Source organism: Geotrypetes seraphini, chromosome 8 (assembly GCF_902459505.1).
Source record: "Geotrypetes seraphini chromosome 8, aGeoSer1.1, whole genome shotgun sequence".
Taxonomy (NCBI): Eukaryota; Metazoa; Chordata; class Amphibia; order Gymnophiona; family Dermophiidae; genus Geotrypetes; species Geotrypetes seraphini.
The window spans coordinates 27,849,802-27,875,838 of NC_047091.1; the positions used below are offsets into that span (position 1 = coordinate 27,849,802).

Here is a 26,037-nt window from a genome sequence, read left to right on the forward strand (position 1 = left end):
TATGGAGGCTTGGCTTTCATGGGTACATTTTTACTCTGACAGCCATCTGCTGTACTGTACCCAAGCAGTTGTTGCAGTAGCGACTGACAGAGCTGCTCCTTGACAGGAAATGGCTGGGTTGGGAGGTTATGGTTAGAATGAAAGGCCTTCTCTCTAATAGTTGTCCCTCTCATTGACAGTTTTCAGCTCTGCGGGAGGCCTTGCCCCCCAACATCCATTTGTTAACACTGGCACAGAGAGACCCGAACTCCATCCTCCTCCGACTCGAGCACCAGTTTGAGAAAAGAGAAAGTGCTAACTTCTCACGGCCAGTCACTGTTAACTTGCTGGTACAGTTGCCTCCCATCTCTTACTCTGTGTGCACCGTCCAGTGATTTCATATCATTCAGGGAGAAAGTATGGAGTCTGGGTAAAATCTGGGGTTGCTAACTTGCATGAGTCATAGTAGCATAGTAGATGACGGCAGCTAAAGACCCATGTGGGTCCATCATTCATTATCAAGGCAATGTTGAATTAACAATAGTCCCGTATACGATGTCATCCCCTGAGAAGGCGACACGTGTACTCAGATGATCTGAATGAAGATACGCATACTTGTGAACTGACATCAATGCTGGACACAGTCCATATAAGTTTGTCCAGCATCAGCTTCGCTTCGAACACCATAAATGAAGTTAGTGTTTTTGATCAGTTCAGTTTTGTGTCGATACTATCCTCTTTCTATCCCACACCTTCACCGTTTTTGCCTCTACAGGGAGAGTATTCCAGGCATTCTCCATGAAAAAATATTTCCTGACATTACGTTACAAACTCATTATGTCCTCTAGCTTTTCTACTTCTCTGGGCTAAAGCCATCTATCCTTTATCAGATCAGAGAGGAAAGATCTAGACCCTGTTCTTGGCCAGGTCCATGTGTGATTCATTAATTCTGCTCCTTTTAGGATCTCTTTTCCCATTTCAAAATCACTTCTGTCCAAGAAATGTCCTTGGCTGCAAATCAAAAACAAGAAAGCACATCACGCCTGCGCTGGACTGCAGCAGCTGGTGAGTGACTGATTTTGTGTTTGCTAAAGTTTCTTTATTATACATTGCAAAAAAGTTAAACTCCCTTAAAAAAAAAAACCCACACCTATGAAAAGGACATTCAACTAACCAGATTCTATCATCTATTCCTGTATGACTCTAGAAGACATTAAAGGCTTCAAACATTTTGTAGGCCTTTCTTAAAATGTTAAAGGTTCTAAATTTAGGGGGGGGGGGGGAGAGCCTATTCCAGAGACAAGTTCTCAACCCTGGCCTTGAAGAGCCCCACTACCTATGCATGAGGGAGATTTGTACATCTTACCTCCATGTTGGGTAAGTTTCTCTGCTGTAAAGTCATTGTGGGTATCCTGAAAACCTGACTGACTGCGATGAGAACCCCTTATCTAAAGGGATGAAAACAGAAGGGAACTTAAAAATGAAGGGGTATAAGGAGACAACAGATCATTTGGCACCAACAGAGGCATGGGGGCTTTAAGCTCCGCAGAAACACATGTATCCTTTTTAATAGGGGGGAAGAAGAGAGAAATCTTTTACTAGAGTATTGTTCTGCTGTGTTCCCCCCCCCCCTTTTTTTTCCCATTTTGCAGATAACACTCCTCCTCCACCCAATACTCCAAGTCTTAATGCCATGGCTATCACCCTGGAGCCCATGCAGATACGTACCTTCATATTGACCGTGTACTAGCAGAATTCCGTATGAAAGCAGTGGCCAGAGGCATCTAATGTTCTACTTCAACCCAAAATACAGCATCAAAGCTCCATCATCACAGCTGATGTGACAGTTTTTAATGCTGAGCCACCATGGGAGGGAGAGAATGTAGCTTTTGGAGAGGGAATAGGACAGCACTGCCTCCTGTTCCCTTCAATGCTGTTCAGTTACTTGTATCACAAGAGGTGGTGAGTGAGAATGGAGTTCCAGACGCCACGACAATTAGTGATTAGAACAAGCCATCTATGTCAACATCCCCCTGAAGCACCCAGGCCCTAGCCTTTATGCTGTACAGGGACTCTCCCAATAACACCAGATGCCTTCTTGAATAGCAGCATTAAGGGGTTCAAGTGACTTCAGCTGTGCCTTACTTTAATAAAGATGCTGACTTGAGTAAAACATAGCGGTGTTTATTGAAAGCTCTTTCATCCACACATGCTTGAAGAGCCACAGCAGCCTCCAAATGGCCTGAGGTTGGGCCTGTGCCAGTTGGTCAGTCCCTGAAAAGCTGTTTCTTAGAGCAGGAGTCCTCTTTAGGAAACAAAGAGGGCCTGGGGCGGCTCCTCTGCTGTCACAGACACCACAGAGTCATGGGAATAGCAGCAGGCCTCAGGCCTTGTACAGCAGCCCTGGAGAATTGTGAAGAACCACAGTTAGCACAGACTTAATCACCCACCCACCCCCCTTCTTCAGAACCCGGCCTACACTACCTGGGGGAACTTTTTGTAGGGGAAGTTTATAGTTCACTCTGATCCTCTTCCTGCTCTTTCCGCTTATTCTGGTGTCGCTTGCTTTTTTTCTGTCGGAGATGTTGAAATCCCTCCCCTGAAAGACAGTACAAGATCAGGGGTGGAGCTGTACTAAGCATGTTACCTTCACTCCTGTGTTTGGGGGGGGGTACAAGATGCACCTACAAACTCACCAGAATATATCAGCATTGGGGAGCGACAACACTTCCAGACCCCAGACATATAAAGGAGAAAGAGGGCAGGAGCCAATTTCCCCTCCAACCCAAGATCCAGCAGTAGCTACCCCATCTGTGCCCCCCTCTACAAACTTACCCCACTTTAGCCTGGGTCTTGGGTCCCCAGTAGGCTTCAGGGTTCTTCTGGAAGCGTTTCAGACCCTGTTACCGAGATTTGGGGTTGGCATCCTCTCTCACATCGAAGCAAGCCTGGAAGCTTAGCAGGAGAAAACAAGAAGATTGCAAGGGAGGGGGAAAAAAAAAAAAGAGGCACTTGGCTACATTTTCAGGGCCTGGGTACCACAAGCAGAGCCCTCTGCATGCTCCATCACAGCTGGGCTGGCACAAGAGAACTAGGACTGCAGGGAAAAAAATGTACAAGCTTACACATTTGTAAAGAGCCCATCCCCACACTCATAGCTAGAGGAACCTCTGGTGTGTTATCCCAGATCTTTTGACAGGCTTTTTGCCACCCTTCAGCTCCTGCTTGGGTAGAGGCCTCTTCCCTTTGCACAAAGATTCAGTACTTGCAAAAGCCCGACATGACAAAGGTAATCCCTCTCCCTCCCTCCCTTTCAGCAGCTCTTAATGAATGAAAGCTTAGGTGCCCCACCCGATCTACAGTTCTCAACTCCCATCTTCAACAGAAGCATGACCCTCTAATACAGAGAAAGACATACTATAATGTTCAATGCTAAGTTTGTTTATAAAATCCCTTAATCTGATTAGGGCTTTGGTTCTCTTCAATAAGGTCCATAGTAGCCCTTTCAGGACCAAGGGACATATTTGTCCCATAACTTTAAAATCCTATAAATTTTGATGGGGATAGTCTACAGTTCTAAATTTGATATGTACGGATTCCATATGATACTGCCTTTATGTAAACAAACTGGTTCCGACATTCATTCATTAGCGTCGTTGCCAGATTGACGAGAAGATTCACTTGCCACACTGTCCATAAGCCAGAAGTGTGATTTTTTTTAAAAAAAAATAATGATATTTCACAAAAAAAAAATCAATTTTTTGGCATCTGCAAGCCCTTTTTACCATAAAAATGTCGTCAAAACCACAAAAATTGGCCTACGATCCTTATGGTCCTGAAAGGGTTAAAAAGTGCAATAAAATCCTGGTTCTGGGCTTTGCCCTAGAGTCCTAACAATTTCTCGATATATTTGAGTTCTCTGTGTGTCCTGTTTAAAAAGAATAAATCAAAAACATTAGACGAACAAGTGAAATTAGGTCTTACCTGCTTTGTTTCAAGTCCTTCCAGACTAATAGCTATTTTAAAAAAACCCAGCCCAACCTCTCCTACCAGCAAGTGATGCCCAAGAAGAGCTGATAATAATAAGTGGTATTGTTTCCACAACAAGAACTTCCCCATCGGAACCAGCACTGAGAAACTGAAATGAAGAAGGAGAATCTCCCTTATGGCTTCTGCTTGAGCTGTCCTTCAATTCCTGCAACAGCCTGGGTGGGTTCTAGCCTGGTCTGCAAGGACTCGAGGAATGAAAGTTAACAAGTTCTAAAAATCTCTCATCCTTTCATCAACCCACCACATCAATCTACCAGACTGAACCACAGTGTGCAGGATAACTCACATATCACCTACTGGAACCTAAGAAATACCATCTGGCTAAAGCCTTAGAGGAGAGTTATTGGTACTTGCTGATACCCCCTCACACTCCTCTCTACCTTGGCTTCTCCTTAGCTACACTGTTTCAGCGAATGCTGTTAATATGCGATTTATTAGAGAACCTCAGGCCCTCTCCTGCTTTTGTCCCTGCTCACACAGCCTCCGGTAAAGCTGCCCCCTGCCTCGTATCTAGGCTATGCTGAGGATATGGAAAGCTGGGCTGCTGCCAGACAGTCGCTCCCTCTTGACAGGATTCTTCTTTTCCTGGAATGGGAAGTACAATACTCATGAGACAGAGGCCACATGTACATAGTGGGGGGGTTAGAGGAGGGTGCTGTAACTGTCTTTCCTAACCCCCTCCCCCTCCAGTGGCAGCCAGCCCTCTCTCCTCACCCAGCTACTCATGATTTCCCAGATGAGAGAGGAAGGTGCATCGTGGCCAGCACGGAGTTTAGCAGATCTGGAGATGGGAAAAGAAAGGCAGACATCTGGTTACAGCACTGAGTCCCTGTTCCCAAGGCTGGACTCCACCCCCTCTCAGCAGCTGCTGTACTCACCTCATCTGTAGGAGGGGAGGGATGTGACAGTGAATGACACTGCTGAGTTTACGCAGGTTGTAATATAAGGGAACATCCTGCCAGGTGAGAAACTGCATGTTACAAGAATTCAGAGAGCGCAGTTCAATTTAGTCTGGAATTCTTATGCTTTCAGGTAGATTTCATGGGACATCAGGCCGCAGTGGTATAAATTAATATCTGGATTTGGTAATAAAAAACCAAAAACTGGTCTTTGGGACATTTGGAGCATTGAGATTAGGCATCAAATTAATGCGTCTCAATGGTCACGAATTTGGTCTTGGAGGATGAGATGTACAGTGTCTGCATCTATGAGACAAACTTGGTTTTTTCTTCTTCATAGAGCTTTCTGGATCCCTGTTCGTTTGCAAAAATTAGATAGCTCTAAGTCTAATAGATGCTGGCACTGTCATCTTGAGCCTGGGACATTAGATCATCTTTTATTCTATTGTCCATTTATATTATTACTAGTGTTTAAGCCCGTTACATTAACGGGTGCTAGAATATATGCCTGTCTATCTTTCTTTATTTATGTCTCTCTCCCTGCTCCTGTCTCTTTCTTCCTTTCTTTCTGTCTCTCTCCCTCCTGCTGTTTTTCTCTCTCTCCCTGGCACCCTTTGTCTGTCTGTCTTTCTTTATGTCTGTCTCTCTGGTCCCCTGTATGTCTTTATTTCTGTCTGTCTCTCTCCCTGGCCTCCTTTGTCTGTCTGTATTTCTTTCTTTCTCTCCCCCCCCACACTTTCCTTTGCAGAAGCAGCAGCAGTATTTCCCTTCCCCTCCAGGTCCCTGTGAAGTAGTAGCATCATTTTCCCCCACCCCCCCCATTCCCTTCTCTCCCTCCCCCCCCACTTTCCTTTGCAGAAGCAGCAGTGATATTTCCCTTCCCCTCCAGATCTCTGTGAAGTAGTAGCAGCATTTTTCCCCCACCCCCCACCCCCCATTCCCTTCTCTCCCCTCCCCCCACTTTCCTTTGCAGAAGTAGCAGCGGTATTTCCCTTCCCCTCCAGGTCCCTGCTGAAACAGTAGCAGCATTTTCCCCCACCCCCATTCCCTTCTCTTACTGTGAGTTGTCCTGCTCCGTTCGGCCCCTCCCTTCTCTTAACGCGATCTGGCCTGCTCCATTCGGCCCCTCCCTCTTCCCTTCCTGCGGGCTGGCCTGCTGCGGCTGAAGGTTTTTTTTTCAAGTTTCAAATTACCGGCGGCTCCTCTCATGATCCCCGTGGTGGCTGATCCTCCTGTAAAGAGCAGCCTGCGATGGTGGCCGGCTTTAGCGAACCTTGCAGGCCGCTCTCCAACTCGGTAGCACGTTCCCTCTGATGCAATCCCGTGCGTCAGAGGGAACGTGCTACCGAGGTTGGAGAACGGCCTGCGAGGTTCACTAAAGTCGGCCACCATCGCAGGCTGCTCTTTAGAGGAGTATCAGCAGCAGTGGTGGTGGTAGCGGCGAGTTAGAGCGGGAGGTGTGTTCCCTGCTGAGGACGCGGGCAGGGAGAGAGCTTGCCTGGCTTCCATGGTGAGTGAGGGTGGGAGGAGGGGAGTGGCCAGAATGTTCCCTGCTGCCGGATTGGCGGCCACGGATCACACACCACAGCGGCAGGGAACACGAAATCCTAAGTGCGCATGTGCGCTTAGTCTTTTATTATATAGGATTTTGGAAATCAATTTGGCCTCAAATAAATAGGATGTTAGAAAATCCAGTGGCCTTGACATATGATACTATTTTATTTGGCACGTTAATGGAGCAAAGAGTCAGATTTCTTCAAAAAAACAATAAGCTTTTATTTATTTTGACTGGAGTTGTCATTCAACAGATTACATTCAATTGGAAAGATAATAGCAGATTAAATTACAGCTTCTGGTGGAATTCCGTTTGTCATATCTATAAAATGGAAACAATATTAGCAACACAGAGAGGATATTTTGGTAAATTTCAGGAGGTGTGGGGACCATTAACAGATTTCTGTAATGAGTAATGAACATTTTCCCAAAGATAAAATAATTGTAATGATGGGATGGGTGTGGGTGGATAATATTTTAGAAAATCGTATAATGTATAAATAATATATGAATATGTTTGGAGTATTTTTTTTTTTTTTTTTTTGTTCAAAAAAGTTTTATTGGTTTTAAGAAAAGCATACCAATATATGGAACAATGCTAACAGAAAAGATCTTACTGTGTACACAAATACAAGCAGATGTAAAATGGCACAAGTACATTGGTATAAAGGATTAACAATTTAGTATAAAATAATATCTTAGACTAGTAAAAGCAATGGCATTGAGATATGAAAGCTAAAGGATTGGGTTACTTGGAGGCTTCACAATATCGGGTAAGAGGTGACCAGACACGTTCGTATACATGCAAACTGTTGTTTTTTTCGGCTAATACCCTTTCATATTTTCCTGTCAAGCAGATGGAGTTCCACCAGGTATGGTAATTAGATTTCGACAAATCTTTCCAATTGTAAAGAACATTTTGAATGGCTAATGCCATAAGTATTGTGAACAATTTAGCAGAATGCTAAATTGACCCTGGGCCATACATATTATTATGGAAAGAGAAAGTGGTTCATCTATGTCCAGTATTTCTGATATCGTGGACCAAACTTTGGACCAGTAGTCTGTAAGTAGTGTACAGAAGAAGATAAGGTGTGACAAAGTACCAGTTTGTGTTTGACACGACCAGCAGTAAGGTGATGTAGAGGAGTCAATTTTGTGTGATAAAAGAGGAGTCCATGTAGCTCTGTGGAGTAAGAAAAATATCGATTGGAGTAATGATGCAGATCTAATCGATTTGAAAAATTGGAGCCATACATTGTACCAATCAATTGCATCTGAAGGAAGATTTAGGTCATGGGTCCACTTGGTCACAGTGGGGCTAGGGGCGTCAGTTGAAGACAAGGTTTGAAGCAGTTTGTACCATAAAGAAGCTGTGCCACCCATCACCGATATTGAGATGTTGTGTGAGATGAGGCTAGGAACCGTCTGTACAGAAAGGATGGAAGGAAAGGAGCTCAAAATACAATGTCGTAGTTGTAGCCAGGAAAAGTATTGACTAGAGGGCAATTGGAATTTGTCAGACAAATCCAAAAACGATATCCAGTTTCCTTGGTTCAGGATGTCTTGAATGTACTGTATTCCACATCTTTGCCATAAAGGCCAGGAAATAGGTTTGTCTTGGATTCTTAGCTGCGAGTTATTCCATAGAGGTATCAAACTGGTGGCAGACCATGGAATGGGAAGGGATTTGTCAATTGAAGATATAACCTCTTTCAATGAAGTCAGAATCGGGCTCATCCGTTCGGTTTTGGATAAAGAGAGGCATGCGATACATTGAATTTTGATTCTACCATAAACGGCTTCCTCCAGTTTAATCCAGGCGGGTATGCTGGCTTGAGGAGAGGCAGAAGAGGAACAAGACCATTGTTGAATTAGGAAAGCCTGATGATATTGTAGAAAGTGAGGAAAGTTTACGCCACCTCTAGCCCTTACTGTCTTCAACTTTGATAAGGCAATCCGGGGGTGTTTCTTGTTCCATAAGTATTGGGAAAGTAAGGAATCCATTTGTTTATATATTTGTTTGGAGAGAAGGAAAGGTAGCATACTTAGGATGTAGATTATTTTAGGTGCTATAACCATACGTATTGCTTCAAGTCTGCCCCACCAGGAGAGTGAAAGAGGAGACCATTTTTGAGTCAGATGTTTAACAGTGGCTATCAGGAAATCAGCATTGAGTTGACTGGTTTCCTCTAGAGTTGGTCCAAAAAGGATCCCCAAATATTTCATTTGAGAGTCTGACCATTCGAAACCGAGTTGACTCACGTCATATTTAACGTCTGGGCAGTTGAGGGGCATGATTATGGATTTATTTTTATTAAGTTTATACCCAGACTCTATGGAATATTTCCCAATCGTATTCAGTAAGTAGGGAAGAGATGAAGGTGAGATATATAACAATATGTCATCAGCATATGCCGAGATCTTTATTTCTTGGTTAAGATGGCGGAAACCTTGTATATCTGAGTTGTGTCGTATGGCAATAAGGAGAGGTTCAAGAGCCAGATCAAACAAGAGTGGGGACAAAGGGCAGCCCTGTCTAGTTCCTCTGCTAGGATTAAATGAGGAGGATAATTTACCATTTATGTATGTCTTGATCGAGGGAGACGTATACAACAATCTAACTCTTTGAATGAATGTAGGTGGGAATCCGTACCATTGTAATACTTTAAAGAGGAAGGGCCACTCAACCCTGTCAAATGCTTTTTCAGCGTCTAGACCTATAGCTAATAATGGATGGTCGGAAAGAGAGGTTGTATCATGTAATAAAGAAATGATGGTTGAAAAGGTATGAATATTGTCTGAGGATCGGCGTCCAGTGATAAAACCACATTGATCAGGGTCAATAAGTTTGGTACTAATCTGTTGAATTCTGGAAGCCAAAAGTTTGGCGTAGATCTTGGCGTCGACATTTATTAAGGAGAGTGGACGATAGTTGGTGATCTTTTGTGCATCTTTGCCAGATTTTGGTAAAACAATTATGGTAGCTTCAGTAAACGAGCCATATGGGTTGCCAGATTCGAGTAGATGTTCAAGATAGCTGAGGAATTGAGGTAATATTAAATCCTGGAACTCCTTGTAGAATTCCACAGTTAGCCCATCTGGACCAGGAGTTTTACCAAGAGCCATCATATGAAGTGTTTTGGAAAGTTCTTCAAGGGTGATGGGTGAGTCCAGTGCTTCAGCCTCCCCTGATTCTAGCCTGGGCCTGGGCAGGTCATCTAAAAAGGAGAAAGCAGAGCAATTTTTTCCCAGTTCTGAGGTGTATAGAGTGCGGTAGTAATTCATAAAGGCCTGAGATATGTCCATTGAGTCGGTGAGAATAGTTGAGTCATCCAGAGTAATACTAGCTATATCCGATTTCCCTTGTTTATTTTTCAGAGAAGCAGCTAGAAGATGGCCACATTTATTACTTTCAGCAAAGTATGAAGTCGATTTCTGGAAAATAGTATGTGCTGCGGATTTACTCAGTGTAGTGTTATACTGATATTTCAATTTGCCAAGTTGTTGCAAAAGAGACAAGTCAGAGGGGGTTTGCTGATGTAGAGTTTCCAGACGTTTGATTTCCAAATCCATTTGATTCATTTCAGATCTCTGTTTTTTGTGTTTGTGGGCAACATATGATATGATATGGCCTCGAATACATACCTTAAAGGCATCCCACCAGGTGTTCCACGAAGTGTGCTCCGGTAGATTGAGGAGAAAGTAGTCGTTAATGGCTGTTCTGACGTGTTCAGTAAATCCAGGATCTTGTAAAAGGGTCGAGTTAAACCTCCATTGCTTTTGTGTTGGTGCAGGTAGCGAGATGTTGAAAGTCATAGTGATTGCAGCGTGGTCTGAGATAGTAATAGAGTGTATGGTGGATTCCGTCACCTCAGTTATTAAAGAATTACTAATCAAGAAGTAATCTATTCGTGAGTAGGAGAGGTGGGGGTGGGAGAAAAAGGTATAAGCAGAGTGATTAGGGTGCTGAAGTCGCCAGACATCAGACACGTTCAATGCAGTGTAAAGTTGTTGTAATGCAAGCCAAGCTCTTGATTTTTTATATCTCACCTGAGATTTGCGATCTTTTCCAGGGTCAGGAACTAAGTTAAAGTCGCCACCAAGGATGGTTTGTATATTGGAGTGGGAAAGGGCAGAGGCTGTGATTTCGTGAAAAAATTCAGGGTTATCTGTGTTTGGGGCATAGATATTATATATGGCATAGTTGTTTGTACCACAGGTAATAGTGACCCTAACCCATCTGCCATGTAAGTCTGAGGACGAGGAATGCACAATTAACCCCTGACGCTTCCTTATAAAAGTTAAAACACCTCCTTTCTTATCCAACGCAGGGGAAAAATAAGGGGGGAAAGCCCAGGATAAAAATAATTTCTTAGAGGCATTTTCATCTAGATGGGTTTCTTGTAGCAGGACTATATCCGGATTGAATTTTTCTATATATGATAAAAGTTTCTTTGCTTTGATTTGATTGTTTAAACCTTTAGCATTCAAGGATAGAATTTTAAGTGCCATGAGCAGTCATGAGTTGAAGGAATGCAGACCTAGATACATATACTATCTCATGGGCAGAACGACCATATACATATGCTGAAACATTATACCAACTTATTATGTGAACCGTGTGTTTGAAGGGGGAAAACATCTTGTAGTATAATACACAGTGACACTGTGATGGAGACATCACAAAACTAAAAATACCTGTGGGGAAAAACAGCTTAAAGACATCAAGGAACAGCAGGGGGAGAAAGCACCTAGAATAATGAATTTTAAGGATGAAATATTCCACACTGAGAGAAATAAAACAGTAAGGCATCCAGTAATGAAGCTGATACCACTTAAATCAGTTATTAAGGTAGTAATATATAGTAATATATACGATCATAAAGCATGCCACAGAAAAGGAAGAGTGATATGTGCACCATAAACGAGGGAAAGAGAAAAAAACATGCCAGTAAACACCCATATATAATACAGTCATGCAGAGTGTTATAACATGCTAAAAGTTAACCCAATTAGCAGAAACCTGGCAGACAAAGAGTCAGTGCATGGAGATCAAGAATTGCAACACACACAGCATGCATTAACCAGTGAACTAGCATGCTATGAAAAGTGTCATTTTAAAGTTAATGGTGCCATAAAATCAGTGGTGGCATAAAACATGCATAGTGATTCACAGCACACATCAAACCTGATGAATGGGAGTTGGAGAGTGTTGCTCAATAAAAGCAGCCAGATCCTCAGGGTTGAGAAAATCTTTTGTAGTGTTGTTGAGAGTCACCCTCATTCTAGCAGGGTAGAGGAGCCCATATCTTGCAGCGAGCTGCTTCAGCTGAGGGCGATATGAGAGAAGTTGTTTTCGCTTGTAGGCCGTCGTCTTACTGAGGTCAGGGACGAAAAGTATGGCGGCTCCCTCGTGTTTCAGAGGAGCACGTATCTTGGCACGTTGCATGATGTCAACTACTTGCTGGTACCGGAGCAGTTTCACCACTACAGGGCGAGGGAAGCGGTCCGAGGAGGAGCGATGCGAAGGAATGCGGTGCGCTCTTTCTATTTCAAAATCTTGCGTGAAGGTGAGGTCAAGGAACTTCGGGATCCATGTGGTCAAGTGTTTGATTAGGTCGCGGTCAGGTATTTCCTCAGATAGCCCCAGAATTCTAAAGTTGCTCCTACGAGAGCGATTATTGCTGTCTTCCAGCTCCCTTTCCAGTGCTGTGATACGCTGAGCCTGTTTCCTGAGATCAGTTATATTATTAGTGTTCACCTCCATCTTGGTTTCCAGAGAGGTGACACGTGTTTGGATAGCCAGGAATTCAGCAGTGAGAGAGCTAAGTTTTTCATTAATTTCTTCTGTGTCCGATTTTGTGTCAGACACCAGGCATTTTAAATCTTTAATTTCGTCAAGCAACTCCCTGTTGCTGACCGTCGGCGTTTCCGGGAGCGGCGTCTTTGAGGGAGAAGACGGCTCAGGCTTGTGCCTCTTGTTGATCTTCTTGTCCGACATTGCCGTTTCGGACGCTGAGTTGAAAACGCGGTGCTGAAACGAAGCAGGAAGGGTGCAGAATCACAGTGCTGATTTTAGCGTGCAGGAACGATTTTCGATGCGGGTGGAATAAAGATTCTTGAAGTTGGTGCAGGAGCTATTCTCTCACGCTGCCATTCCTCGCGGGCTCAGCAGCGCCCCCATGTTTGGAGTATTAGGGTTGGAATTATGTAAGGGGAAGGTTGGGAGGGGAGGGATCTCAGATCTGGTATTAAGGGATGTAATTAGGAATATTTTTAGTATATACTAAAAATATTCCTAATTACATCCCTTAATACCAGAATTATATATACTGAATTATATATAATTTAGGTATTAAAAGGGTTGGGAGGGGTTTTTTATTCATTATATTTATGTGGTACCTGAAAGTTACTACTGCACAAATAATGGTAACAAGTTCAAACTAGATACAATAAAAAATGCAACGAATTTGTGTTATACTTGACTGGAAACTATCCAGATCGAGTAATACTGGTTTTTATATGAAACCCTCAAGAGTCCTGCACTGCTCAGTGTACTCACTGAAACAGCTGATGGCAGGTAAGCAGTTATCTTTCATTGGGTTTTCATATTTTTGACTTTTTTTTTTTTTACTTTTTTACGTTTTTTTACGTTTTTTAGCAAGTAATCTCTTAAGCGTTCTGAATGCACTGAATTACATGCGACTTAGCACAAATAACTGGCGACACTTATCTTTAGTGAATCGCTGAATGTGTAACAGGAACGCTCAGCCGGTACACAGAAAGCCCGACGGGACCCGTTTCGCCGGTTGTGGCTTTATCAAGGGTCAAGCTATTCAGGAAGAGATAACAAACATTAATTATCTGTACTCGAAATCAAATTTGAACAGTCAAGTTAAAGTATATGCACTAACTGAAGATACTCACTGTGCACAGCTAGACCCGCGCTTCACAGGTCAAAAATGGCGCAGGCAAACTGCCGGAAGTACACTACTGTATTTGATATCAAGAGTTTGATGATGTCACTAATTACTTCCGTGTTCAATTTAATGTTTATTCTGTTACAAACCCTTGCTTGTTGGTGATTAGAAGAAAGCATACCAATCTATAGCACTATTCAGACCAACTGGTTTTACTATATTTAGAGCAAAAATCCACCGGCATTCTTTTTGATGTAATTGCCTCTGTTTATCCCCCTCCTCTGACGTGGGCCTCAATTTTGTCTATGCAGAAGCATTTGAGGCCAGTGAACTTATGTTTAAAGTGAACACAATGTTCAACAAGGGGAGCTGTCATTTTACTGTTTTTAAAATTGGATTTATGCTCTATTAATCTGATTCTAAAAGGTCGGGTTGACATTCCGACATACCATTTGGAACAAGGGCAAACTATCACATAAATAATGTGATCTGTATTGCATGTCAAAAAGTGTTTAATGGTATAACTTTTTCCGTTGGCAGGGTTGGATTGGATCATTACACAACACATTGATCATTTTGAGTTTGATACGCACATTAAAACCACTGACAAAAATACTTTTTTAGATTTCAAAAGTTGTCATCCTTTGGGTCTCAGAAGAAATTTACCTTTTTCCCAGTTCCTCCGTTTAAGACGTAATCGCTCATCTTTATCTATTTTTGAGAAACAAGCTAAAAGATTGAAGAACAAACTAAAGGAAAGAGGATACCCTGATCATATCCTACGGAAGATAACCAATGTTATGCCCATCTTTAAAAAGGGATCGAGAGGTGACCCGGGGAACTACAGACCGGTAAGTCTGACCTCGGTTCCGAGGAAAATGGCTGAAGCGCTGATAAAAGATAGAATCGAGGAGTATCTAGAGAGGCATAAACTTATGAAAACAAGCCAACATGGCTTCTGCATGGGAAGATCGTGCCTGATGAACTTATTGCACTTCTTCGAAGGAATTAACAAACGGATGGACAAAGGGGACCCCATAGACATTGTATACTTAGACTTCTAAAAAGCCTTTGACAAGGTACCCCATGAACGCCTGCTTTGGAAACTAAAGAACCATGAGATGGAAGGATACGTACACAGATGAATCAGGAATTGGTTGGCGGGCAGAAAGCAGAGGGTAGGAGTAAAGGGCCAGTACTCGGACTGGAGGAAGGTCACGAGTGGTGTTCCGCAGGGGTTGGTGCTTGGACTGCTGCTATTCAATGTATTTAGAAATGATCTAGAAACGGGGACAAAGAGCGAAGAAATAAAATTTGCAGATGACACCAAGCTATTCAATGGGGCTAGGACTAAAGAGAACTGCGAAGATTTACAAAGGGACCTAAACAAACTAGGGGAGTGGGCGACGAGATGGCAGATGAAGTTCAATGTAGAGAAATGCAAAGTCTTACACGTAGGAAACAGAAACCCGAGGTACAGCTACACAATGGGAAGGCTGTTATTGATGAGAGTTCCCAAGAAAGGGACTTGGGGGTAATAGTGGACATGACAATGAAGCCATCGGCACAATGCGCAGCGGCTGCTAAGAAAGCAAATAGAATGCTAGGAATAATTAAGAAGGGTGTTACAAGCAGAACGAAAGAAGTTATCCTGCCGTATCGGGCGATGGTGCACCCACATCTGGAGTACTTAGTCCAATATTGGTCGCCGTACCTGAAGAAGGATATAGCGATACTCGAGAGGGTTCAGAAGAGAGCGATGCTTTTGATAAAAGGTATGGAAAACCTTTCATACACTGAAAGATTCGAGAGACTGGGGCTTTTTTCGCTGGAGAAGCGGAGACTTAGAGGGGATAAGATAGAGACTTATAAGATCATGAAGGGCATAGAGAAAGTGGAGAGGGACAGATTCTTCAAACTTTCAACAACTACAAGAACAAGAGGGCATTCCGAAAAATTAAAAGGGGACAGATTCAGAACCAATGCTAGAAAGTTCTTTTTCACCCAACGGGTGGTGGACACCTGGAACACGCTTCCAGAGGGAGTGATAGGACAGGGTACGGTATTGGAATTCAAGAAGGGATTGGACAATTTTCTGAAGGAAAAGGGGATAGAAGGGTATAGATAGAGGGCTGGACCTGATGGGCCGCCGTGTGAGCGGACTGCTGGGCATGATGGGCCTCAGGTCTGACCCAGCAGAGGCATGGCTTATGTTCTTATGTTAAGTCTATTCCCTTCATTATCTTGAATGTTTCGATCATGTTCCCTCTGTCTCCTCTTTTCAAGGGAGAAGCGGCCCAGTTTCTCTAATTTCTCACTGTACGGCAGCTCCTCCAGCCCCTTAACCATTTCCCGTGGCATAGACTCCTACAATTCTCCTGTAGCAGATTAAGGAATGATGCATGGCCATATTAACAATGTGAGGTTGCAAATGCTGTACCTTGGAGGGAACACTGGTAGGGACAGTTGGCCCTTTTGGGAGCAGAGGTAAGCAGCAAGAATCTTAAAATCTACAAGTTCTGAGTTACATAAAAATACAAGAACAATTTTAAAAACATAACTCATTCTTAACTCGGGGACTGCCTGTATACATATATAATATCGTATCGTGTACTATGTTCATACTAAATCCTACTTATTTGCACATAGGATATTCTGAAAAACCTGACTGGCAAGGGAGTACTCCAGGTCCGAGTTGAACATCTACCCTAGTGCTGGATGTATCTCAATGGTTCCCAAACCTGGTCCTGGAGGCACCCCAGCCAGTCAGCTTTTCAGGATATCCGAAGGGGGAACTTCCCCAGGACCTGCAAAATTGCTCCATTGCGGTCCAAAGTTGGCTGCTGCATTGCAGGGGTAGAGGCCAAGGCAGCTTTGGGGTCTTCCCCCTCTCCTTTCCTATCTTGAAATAAGTCTTAACACAAACTACACCAATGTTTCACAGAGCACGAGGTGCAATGTAAGTGTATCTTTCCTTTAAGTGCCATCTTGGATTCCCCCCCCCCGATTGTCCCTCCACTTCAACATATTCGTAAGTCCTCTTGCTGTCCTGATTCAGTTGTATTCTCTTATGCCCTATTTTTATGCAGACAATATAATGTTAATTTCTCACTAGAACCCATTTTTTCCTGATCTGAGTGCTCCTCAGTCTTGCCTCAATCTGTTTGTGACTGGCAACAGACTCCAGGCTCACTGCTTGGTCCTTAATCCTTCAAAGACAATAACATCTCGGTCACTGACCAGTCACTGTGCCCCCTCCATTATGCCGATCTCTCTGGTGAATTATTTTTGATATTTTGGCATCCACATTGATTACTGTCTTTTCTCAGCTCTCAAGATTCTTTGTGTGAAATTGTTTTTTTTTTTGTACCTGCCTACTGCTAAATAGGCAGAAGAACCATCAGCAATCTGAGATACACAGATGATACTACCCTGCTGGCAGAGAGTGAGGAGGACCTCAAGAAGTTGATCTTGAAGCTGAAAGAAGAAAGTGAGATGGGACTTAACCCGAACATAAAGAAGACTAAAATCATGACTACCGCCAACAAGAAAGTACATATTAAGATCAACAGTGAAGAAATAGAAGTGGTTGACTGCTTAATTTTCCTTGGATCCCTCATTGATCACAGTGGTGGTTCAACAGTAGAGATCAAGTGACGATTAGCAGCCATGGTGAGCATGGACCAAATATGGAAGTGCAAGGGCGTCTCAGTCACCATCAAAGAGTGATCACTGCCATTGTATTCCCAATTGCAGCATATGGCTGTGAGACATGGACACTAAAGAAAGCAGATAGAAGAAAAATTGACACCTTTGAGCTGTGGTGCTGGAGACTTCTACGAAGCCCATGGACAGCTAGGATCACCAACAAAGATGTTCTTGATCATATAAACCCAGCGTTATCCCCGGAAGGCAAGATTACCAGACAGAAACTGACCTATTTTGGACATGTGATGAGGGCAAATTCACTAGAAAAGGAGGTGCTACTTGAAATGGTCAGTGGTAAAATGAAGCAGGGGAGACCAAAGCCTCATTGGCTGGACATCAAGAATGACACATGAATGAACATCAAGCAATTGAAAGAAGGCATGGAAAACAGGAAAGCATAGCGAGGACTGGCCTGCAGAGTATCCAAAGGTTGGACATGGCTGAATACATAGTAGTAGTAGTAGCTTACTGTTAAAAAGGGACATACTCAGTTTCTTGGATGTCAGATCAGAATGTTCGCTGCCCTAAGGAAATTCAGAAAATGAGAAAATTTTCCTTTTGCTTAAACCTGCAGTACTTCAGATGGGAGCTCCTTTTTTTATTTATTTTTAAAAAAAACCTTTTCAGCTTTCTGCCTTTTTGAATAAGACAATGGACTCTAGTTTTCCAATTAGAAATGTAACTGTTGATACACATGATACATGATACACATGGTGTTAGTCTTTAGAGTGCAATCAATTCACAAGTATTATTTTCAAACTTCTTTATGGAATATTTGATCCTCTGATTCCCTTACATTGGAATGCCTGTAGAACAGGGGTGAGCAACTCCGGTCCTCGAGGGCTGGAATCCAGTCGGGTTTTCAGGATTTCCCCAAAGACTATGCATGAGATCTATTTGCATGCACTGCTTTCAATGCATAATCCATGGGTCTGCAAAGTCCCTCCTTGAGGGCAGAATCCAGTCGGGTTTTCAGGATTTCCCCAATGAATATGCATTGAAAGCAATGCATGCACATGGATCTCATGCATATTCATTGGGGAAAATCTGACTGGATTCGACCCTCAAGGAAGGACTTTGGAGACTCCTGGCATAGTCAGTGGGGAAATCCTGACTGGAATCCATCCCTCAAGGACCGGAGTTGCCCATCTCTGCTATAGAATCTGCTAGTTGAGGAACATACAGAAGTACAAATTATCATTTCCCTCTTTCAAGGGAATGAAATCAGCTGGGAAACTTTGTCAGTCCTATGTTTCCAAGTTGGTAGAGATTTGGAATGGACTTCCTGGTGTTATTAGAATGATAGACCAATTGCAATTATTTTGGAAAATCTTAAAAACCCTGTTATTCTCACAATATCTAATTAGCTTACTTCCAGAACCTACTAATTGTTAACATTTCAAGATTTCCTTCTATAATAAATTTAACTAATTTTTATTATCTTTTATTTCTCCTTATTTTATGTATATTCTAGTCTCTTGACTTCTTGTAAACCGAGTCGAGCTCTGAAGAGAGATGACCCGGTATATAAACTGAAGACTAGATTAGAATATATTATGCAATTTAATGTAGATATATAGTCATGATATTTCCTTTGATTTTCTACCCTGCATTGCTGCGGACTTTATAAAAAATTATTTGTCCTTCTTGTGTAATGGCTGGTATTGCCGTTTCCTCTTGGGTTGATTTCTATATTTCTTTTCAAGTGAATTGTTCTTGGAATAATATTTGAAATTTCTAATAAAAAATTATGTTTTTATGTACACTGTCAAGATCTGTGCCGTGTGTAGTTATGTAGAAAAGTCTTCTGTGCAATGCTTTTGGTGGTGAGTTAACTAAACTATTACAATTATCACGTGCTTGATTTAGTAATGCCCACTTAAAAAAAAACAACCCAACCAACCTGCAACCTGTTCAAAATACAGCTATTTGTATCTTGATTTGTGTATGGTGATTTGAGCACATCACACCATTTTTAATGTGTTACTAGTGACTCCCAGTGCAACACAGGATTAAACACAAAATCATAATTCACCTAGCACTTCCTATACAAAATCCATCATGCATCTGGCCTTGCTAATAATTCCTTATACAGTGGTGCCTCGCATAACGGACGCCTCGCACAGCGAACGCTGCGCACAACGAACTTCAGGTCTTGCTTCCCACAACGAACTTCGTTTCACACAACGAAGTCGCCCGAGCTGCATCCTTCCGCGCAGGCACCGCGCTTAACTGCCCTCTCTCCGCCTGGCTCCCTGTGCAGTGGCGACTGTCGGCTCGCAGGGGCCCGGCGCCTACTGCTGATGCGTTGGGGGGGGCGGAGCTACTCTCGCCGCGCTCAGAAGAAGAAATGTTTTATGTAAAAGCAGCACAAACTCGGGGGAAAACGGCAAATGCTGGGACTGTGAGCTGCCCCGCCAGTAGAGCAGAGATCTGCCTTGCAGAAACAACTGCCTTCTGACCGGCCTTTATCGCTGAAACAAGCACTGGCGCTACAGCCGACACCCCGCCGAGAAGAGAAAGTGATGTCGGCAGGGAAAGAAGCACGGTATCAAGCAGCTACTACATCTTCCCCCGAAGCGTCCACATACCCTGCAGCGCATAACCCCGATGGTGTTTGCCGCTTCCCACACTGGAAACAACTTTTAACCACCTCTGCTGCCATGTTACTGCACCGAAAAAGAGAAAAAACTAACACCACAGAACATGAAAACCACCGGGCCAACCAAAAATAAGCCAAGAAAAAAAAAATGAACAGGTAAGTCCCAGTTTTTGCCGCTGAGACTCTGCCCTCTCTCACTGTAAAATTAGACTCTACTTAGTCTGTCTTTAAATTTAAAAAATGTGTGTTGTTTTAAAAAACAATTATGTTTTTAGATGTATCTAAATAAACATAACAAAAAATTTATCTTTTTTTATGTCATCTTAGCATATTTTATGCTGCAGAACGAATTATTTTTTTTAACATGTATTGTTATGGGAAAACGCGTTTCACATAACGAACTTTTCGCATAACAAACTTGCTCCTGGAACCAATTAAGTTCGTTGTGTGAGGCACCACTGTATTCCTACTCCTTGGGTTTTGGCCAGGTACTAGTGAGCTGGATTGGCCACCATGAGAATGGGCTACTTTGATGGACCATTGGTCTGACCCAGTAAGGCTATTCTTATGTTCTTTCTAGTGCACAGAGGGTGATGAGATGGTGCTAGCTTTTTGGAACTCTTTACCAAGAGCTCTAGTTGCAGATGTATAACCATTTTACAGGAAGTTCAAGGTGGAATGTAAGGCCTATGACTAAAGATGCAGATATTTTTTTTTATAGTGGCAAGCCTTAATTGATGGAAAAACAAATAGAGCATGTGTGCTTGGAGAACATATATAGGTAATTTGCAAAAGTGAATGAGTGTACAAGATAATTGGGCATTTGACCTGATACCATCTATGCATCCAAACAAATTTCACTCTAGCCTCTACAGCCAGCCAATGGAGTTCACGAAAAAAAGGAGTAACATGATCGAACTTTTCAGATTAAAAATCAGTTGAAAATGCATTATAATAACTTTATTTTTTATTTGTTTTTATTTATTAACCTTTACAAATAGGCTACCACATTACATTTAATTGTAAATTAAAGCCGTTTAATCTTTCTAGTAGTGCTGCCCTCCACTGGGGTAATTCTGCGCAACTGCGCTGCAGAGGCTGGGATTTGTGCAAGATGACCCGAGTCCCGACGAGACGCCGGCGCGAGCTGATTGCTTCGAGGACGTGCCTCTCGCGCTGGCGTCTCCTCAGGAAACGGGTTGAGCTCGCGGGCAGATGGTGCCAACGCGCATGCGCACATGATGTCACAATGCGCCGACGTCACGTGCCGTCGTCTGTACGCTTCCGGCCGGGGGACTGGGCATCTTTCTCTTCCCCCGCAGCGTTGCCTTATTTCTCGCTCTCCCCACTGCTCCTATTTTGCCCCACGGCTGGCCGCGTGCGCTGGATTGTGGAACGAGTTTGGGCTGGAGCGAAGCGAGTTGTCCGTGGCAAAGGCTCCCCGCCGCCACCGCTTGGAAAAGAAGGGCCTTCCTGGAAGTGACGTCATATCTACGGGCGACGTAAGACGCTAGCGGAAGTTGCTGGGCGCGAGGCGGCTCGTGCCGGAAGCGCCGGGGAGAGAGGACGGACGGACGGACCTGGGCCCAGACGACCTCAGCGAGTCCCCTCTCCCCGCACGGCCATCCCTGGCCCAACGCCTCCCAGCAGGACTCTCGCGCGCGCCTTCTGCAGAACATGCAGCGGAAAGAGACTCGCAAGGCAGCTTAAAGGCCACCAGGGAAGAGCCGCATCTTAGAAGAAAAACTGTAAGTTGCTACTTGTTTGCTCACGCTTTTCCTCCAATCTCTAGGCTTAACAGGACGGCTGAAAGGGAGCCTTCAAGCCATTCCCCGGACATCTTGATTCCAAAACACAGAACTGCATGTTACAACTTGAAAATAGTGCAAAAACGCTACCACACACATTTACACCTACTTGAAGTTTCTGTCCTTTACTGCTTTTTTTTTAGCATTCAGTTTTAGCTGTGCTTCGGACTTCATTTAGATCAGTGGTCTCAAACTCAAACCCTCTGCAGGGTTACATTTTGGATTTGTAGGTACTTGAAGGGCAATTTTGCATGAGGTAATAAATTATAAAGAGTTTTACCTCATACAGAATTGTCATTTCTTTAATAAGGCATTAACTATTTTTTTCTGTGGCCCTCACAATTAAAGTTTAACATCTTTCCTTTCTCAAAGGTGACATTTTAATTACTATATTGAAAATAAAATCATTTTCCCTATCTTTATTGTCTGGTGACTTTATTTTTCTGTGCTTTTAACTATGTTTCCAGGTCCTTCTTGTCCATTGACAGTTTTTCTCTCCGTCTTCACTTTCTGCCTTGCATCCATTTTTAAATAAATAATATATGAACTGACTTCGCATTCAACACAAACCTGTCTATGAAGTGTAATCAATATGTTTTAAGTTGCTCAGAAATGTGAAACTCAACAAGGGGGGAACGCACCCCCCTAGAGTGGGAACAGAGTTTACCTCCCAGTCATTGCAACTGTTTCTGTAGAGATCACACTTCAAGCCAGGATGTTGGTTAATAAAAATTATTACAGTCCTTGAAATGATATAAAGTATAGGATTTTCTCCTTTCTTCTTATACTTGTTTTATACTTGTCAGAACATCACTTATGCATGATTAATAGAATCATAACTTAGCTCAATGAGGGGTTTGGGGACCCCAAACCCCTCATTGAGCTAAGTTATGATTCTATTAATCATGCATAAGTGATGTTCTGACAAGTATAAAACAAGTATAAGAAGAAAGGAGAAAATCCTATACTTTATATCATTTCAAGGACTGTAATAATTTTTATTAACCAACATCCTGACTTGAAGTGTGATCTCTACAGAAACAGTTGCAATGACTGGGAGGTAAACTCTGTTCCCACTCTAGGGGGGTGCGTTCCCCCCTTGTTGAGTTTCACATTTCTGAGCAACTTAAAACATATTGATTACACTTCATAGACAGGTTTGTGTTGAATGCGAAGTCAGAAGCAATAGGGATTAAGTGACTTGCCCAGGGTCACAAGGAGTGTAGCTCTAACCACTGGATTTAGAAGTTGGCTTCTTTTGGGATCTTTAACTCATCGTCTGCTAGGACTCGAATCTGAGTCCGTGGCACCTAACACAGAATGGAATTAGTATGGCAAAGTAATGAAGAATGGTCCAGCAGCCCCCACCCTTCCTCCACCTCACCTTATATTCCTTCCGAGTTTGCCGGCTTCCTTTTTCCCGAGCCGCACGCGTTCAAAAAAGCCCTGCACGCGCGGCTGCGCGAGTCAATCAATCTTCTCCTCTGATGCAACCGGAAACAGGAAGTTGCAGGAGAGGAGAAGTTTGATTGACTCGCGCAGCCGCAAGTGCAAGGCTTTTTTGAATGCGTGCGGCTCGGGAAAAAGGAAGCCGGCAAACTCGGAAGGAATATAAGGTGAGGTGGAGGAAGGGTGGGGGCTGCTGGACCATTCTTCATTACTTTGCCATACTAATTCCATTCTGTGTTAGGTGCCACGGACTCAGATTCGAGTCCTAGCAGACGATGAGTTAAAGATCCCAAAAGAAGCCAACTTCTAAATCCAGTGGTTAGAGCTACACTCCTTGTGACCCTGGGCAAGTCACTTAATCCCTATTGCTTCTGACACAATGGGCAGTTCCAAAGACCAAGACTGGCCAATGTCAAAGACAGGATGCTGGGCTTGATAGACCCTTAGTCTCCTCTGTTTTTAGTGATCAACAAAGTTCTATGTTTCTATAATCACCCTAATTCTGTTAGCATTGGACTAGATATTCAAAATGATTTAAATGGCCAGGACAGGCTCCTGGCTGTTCAAATCATCTGTCCAGGGCTAACCAGGCATTTTCAATCTTCATGTTCAGCCCAAATGGTGTCACACAATTCAGCAAAAATACCCAATGTTGTTCCTCATAATTTAAATATTGCTCATAGAAGGAACAACATTGGATATTTTTGCTGTCTGTTGTTCTGCTGAGCACTGGCATTGAAACAGCAAAATGCATTTATTGCATACTTGTCCTCTGTCGGAAACATTATGGTGGTATATTAGTTGTGTTGATAAAAATTTATAAACAAAGCCCTGCCAGCTGAACATCTCTTTCTCTAGTTCAGCAGCAGGAACTTTGATTTATAAGAACGGAATAAGCTAAATATTAGAGTACTAAGGCTTATATGGATGTTGCGGGGACGATGACGGTGAAGGGAACGGCGGTGATGGGGCGGTGCAGAGGATGGTGGGACGGGGCGGTGACGGGGTCAGATTTTTTCCCTGTGTCATTCTCTAGACTGAAGCAAGCAAGAGCAGCAAGTTGTAGGTCTCTCTCTCGCTCTTCTGTGCCTCCCTCCAGCGAGTATTTAGTTTCTGGCTGGCTCCCATGCTGCAGGTGTTTTTCTGTTTAAAACTGCGGGTGATGGCTCCTCGCGCGATCTGTGCCTGTGTCAGAAGCCTTTTCGGGAGCACTTCTGAACGGCTTCTGACGCAGGCGCGGATTATGCGAGGAGCCACCGCTGCATTGAACGGAAAAATGACTGCAGCAAGAGAGCCAGCCAGAAACTAAACACTCAATCATTGTGTACAGACCACGGGCCGCAAAATAGTACCTGGTGGGCCGCGAGTTTGAGACTGCTGATTTAGATCCTCCTCGTGTTGTTCACACATTCAAGTGTCTACCCATTTGCAGATGTTATTATCTACAACAGTGCTTCTCAACTTCTTTAAGCCAAATACCCCCTAAGCCTCACAAAGATGAACAGAGTACCCATGCCCAAGCTCCACCTCAGACCCACCGAAGCTCCTCCCCTGACTCCACCCCATAATAATACTAATTGTGATGCAATTTCTTCTGTCCATTTTTCATATACACACCATATAATCTTATGAATACATAATGGTGTCGATCTGGGGGCAAATCAATAATATTCTTCAAGCTGATATCCCTTTGACATATGAAGCAATAATATTTGGAACTATTCTTCATGTTAAACCCACTTTGGATAAAAATAGTAGTCGCCTTTTTATGATTTTAACAGGAATAGGAGTTCAACTGATCACATCTAATTGGAAACATCATGATAGGATTAATTTTAGTTTTTGGTGGGCAACTGTATGTGCAACATATAAATATGAAAAAATTATGGCAGAACGTTTAGGGATTAGTAAATCCTTTAATGGGATATGGGGTCCATTAACTAACTTTGTTACATTATAATTATAGTAGATTCCTTTGCACATCCAGGGTGGGTGGTGGATTATTTGTTTTAATATTATTCATAGTATAATATATAAGACTAGTGTTTAAGCCCGTTAGATTAATGGGTGCTAGATGTCTCCTGCTTTTGAACCTGGGCAGGGGCAGAGCCGGGGCGGGAGGGAGTGACGGTGGGAGAGCAATTTCAAAGCTTCAGCAGCGGCGGCTCCTTGACCAATCCGCGCTTACAACGTCCCCACACTTGTGGCTGGCTCCCCCACCAAAGCCCTTCGCAGCGGCAGCCCCTCCCGCATCCGTCCCCACGTCCCAAGCCTCTCCGAAGGCCGGCTCCCACGAAAATGGTACCCCTCTGTCCAAAGCCGCGGCGGAAGCCTCCCTCAAGACACATTTCAAATCTGACATATTGTAATCACAAAACAGAAAATAAAAGTATTTTTCTTACCTTTTGTTGTCTGGTCATTATTCATATCATGTAGGGGTCCCAGGCTATGGTTGGCTTTTGATAACTCGCTTGCCAGGGCCCCTTCTTTCTTCTTCCCTCCCTCCATCCCTGCAGCTGAAGACAGGCACCTCCCCCCAGTGGTCTGAGACAGGAGGGAGCAGTTAGGACAGGGTCTGAGGGCAAAGAGGGGCTCAACAGCACACAACCACCTTTCCTTCCCTCCCTCCATCAGGTGCTCCAGTGGTCTGAGACAGGAGGGAGCAGTTAGGAGAGGGTCTAAGGCTAAAGAGGGGCTCAACAGCGCCCAACCACCTTTCCTTCCCTCCCTCCATCAGGTGCAGTGAATCCACCAATGTTAAAAGGAGCCGCGTCGAAATCGGAGGCCTGCCACTGCTGTAGCACGTTCCCCTCTGCCTTGGTCCCGCCCCTTCTCTGACATATGGGACCGCGGCAGAGGGAATGTGTTACGGTGGCGGCAGGGCTCCAATTTCAAAGCAGCTCCTTTTAACAAAGGCGGAGGTGAACTGTACCTGATGGAGGAAGGGAAGGAACGGTGGGCCAAATTTCGGCAACGGCAGGAATTGTTTTGCGGGCCAAGCACCGTGAAACTTTGTTTCTTTAGGCAGCCCCGGTTGTTTACTTGGATTCAATGTGAGCCGGGTA

The 26,037-nt window shown here is 43.6% G+C and overlaps 2 protein-coding genes and 1 long non-coding RNA gene across 6 annotated transcripts in view; 2 read left to right on the top strand and 1 right to left on the bottom strand.

Annotated features, from left to right (window-relative positions):
• The window catches only part of MAN2B1 (mannosidase alpha class 2B member 1), a 53,789-nt gene extending 51,635 nt beyond the window's left edge, over positions 1 to 2,154 (top strand). For all 3 annotated transcript variants that reach the window (XM_033955601.1, XM_033955604.1, XM_033955602.1), the window contains 3 exons: positions 180 to 329; positions 942 to 1,044; positions 1,632 to 2,154. In XM_033955601.1, coding sequence (XP_033811492.1) covers positions 180 to 329; positions 942 to 1,044; positions 1,632 to 1,729 — 351 coding nt within the window. In that variant the 3' untranslated portion in view covers positions 1,730 to 2,154. The remainder of the gene's footprint in view (positions 1 to 179; positions 330 to 941; positions 1,045 to 1,631) is intronic.
• On the bottom strand, positions 2,143 to 2,916 carry LOC117365315. The gene is made up of 3 exons (XR_004540400.1): positions 2,815 to 2,916; positions 2,464 to 2,578; positions 2,143 to 2,382 (listed from the first exon to the last, which is right to left on the bottom strand). It is a non-coding gene; the product is annotated as an uncharacterized LOC117365315 (long non-coding RNA).
• A 1,851-nt stretch (positions 2,917 to 4,767) lies between these two features.
• The window catches only part of LYPLA2 (lysophospholipase 2), a 184,510-nt gene continuing 163,240 nt past the window's right edge, over positions 4,768 to 26,037 (top strand). The window contains exon 1 of one of the 2 annotated variants that reach the window (XM_033955044.1): positions 4,768 to 4,991. The gene's annotated coding sequence lies outside the window, so the exon portion shown is untranslated. Of the gene's footprint in view, positions 4,992 to 20,980; positions 21,464 to 26,037 lie in introns of those variants that run through there. The other variant, XM_033955043.1, reaches the window with a different exon arrangement.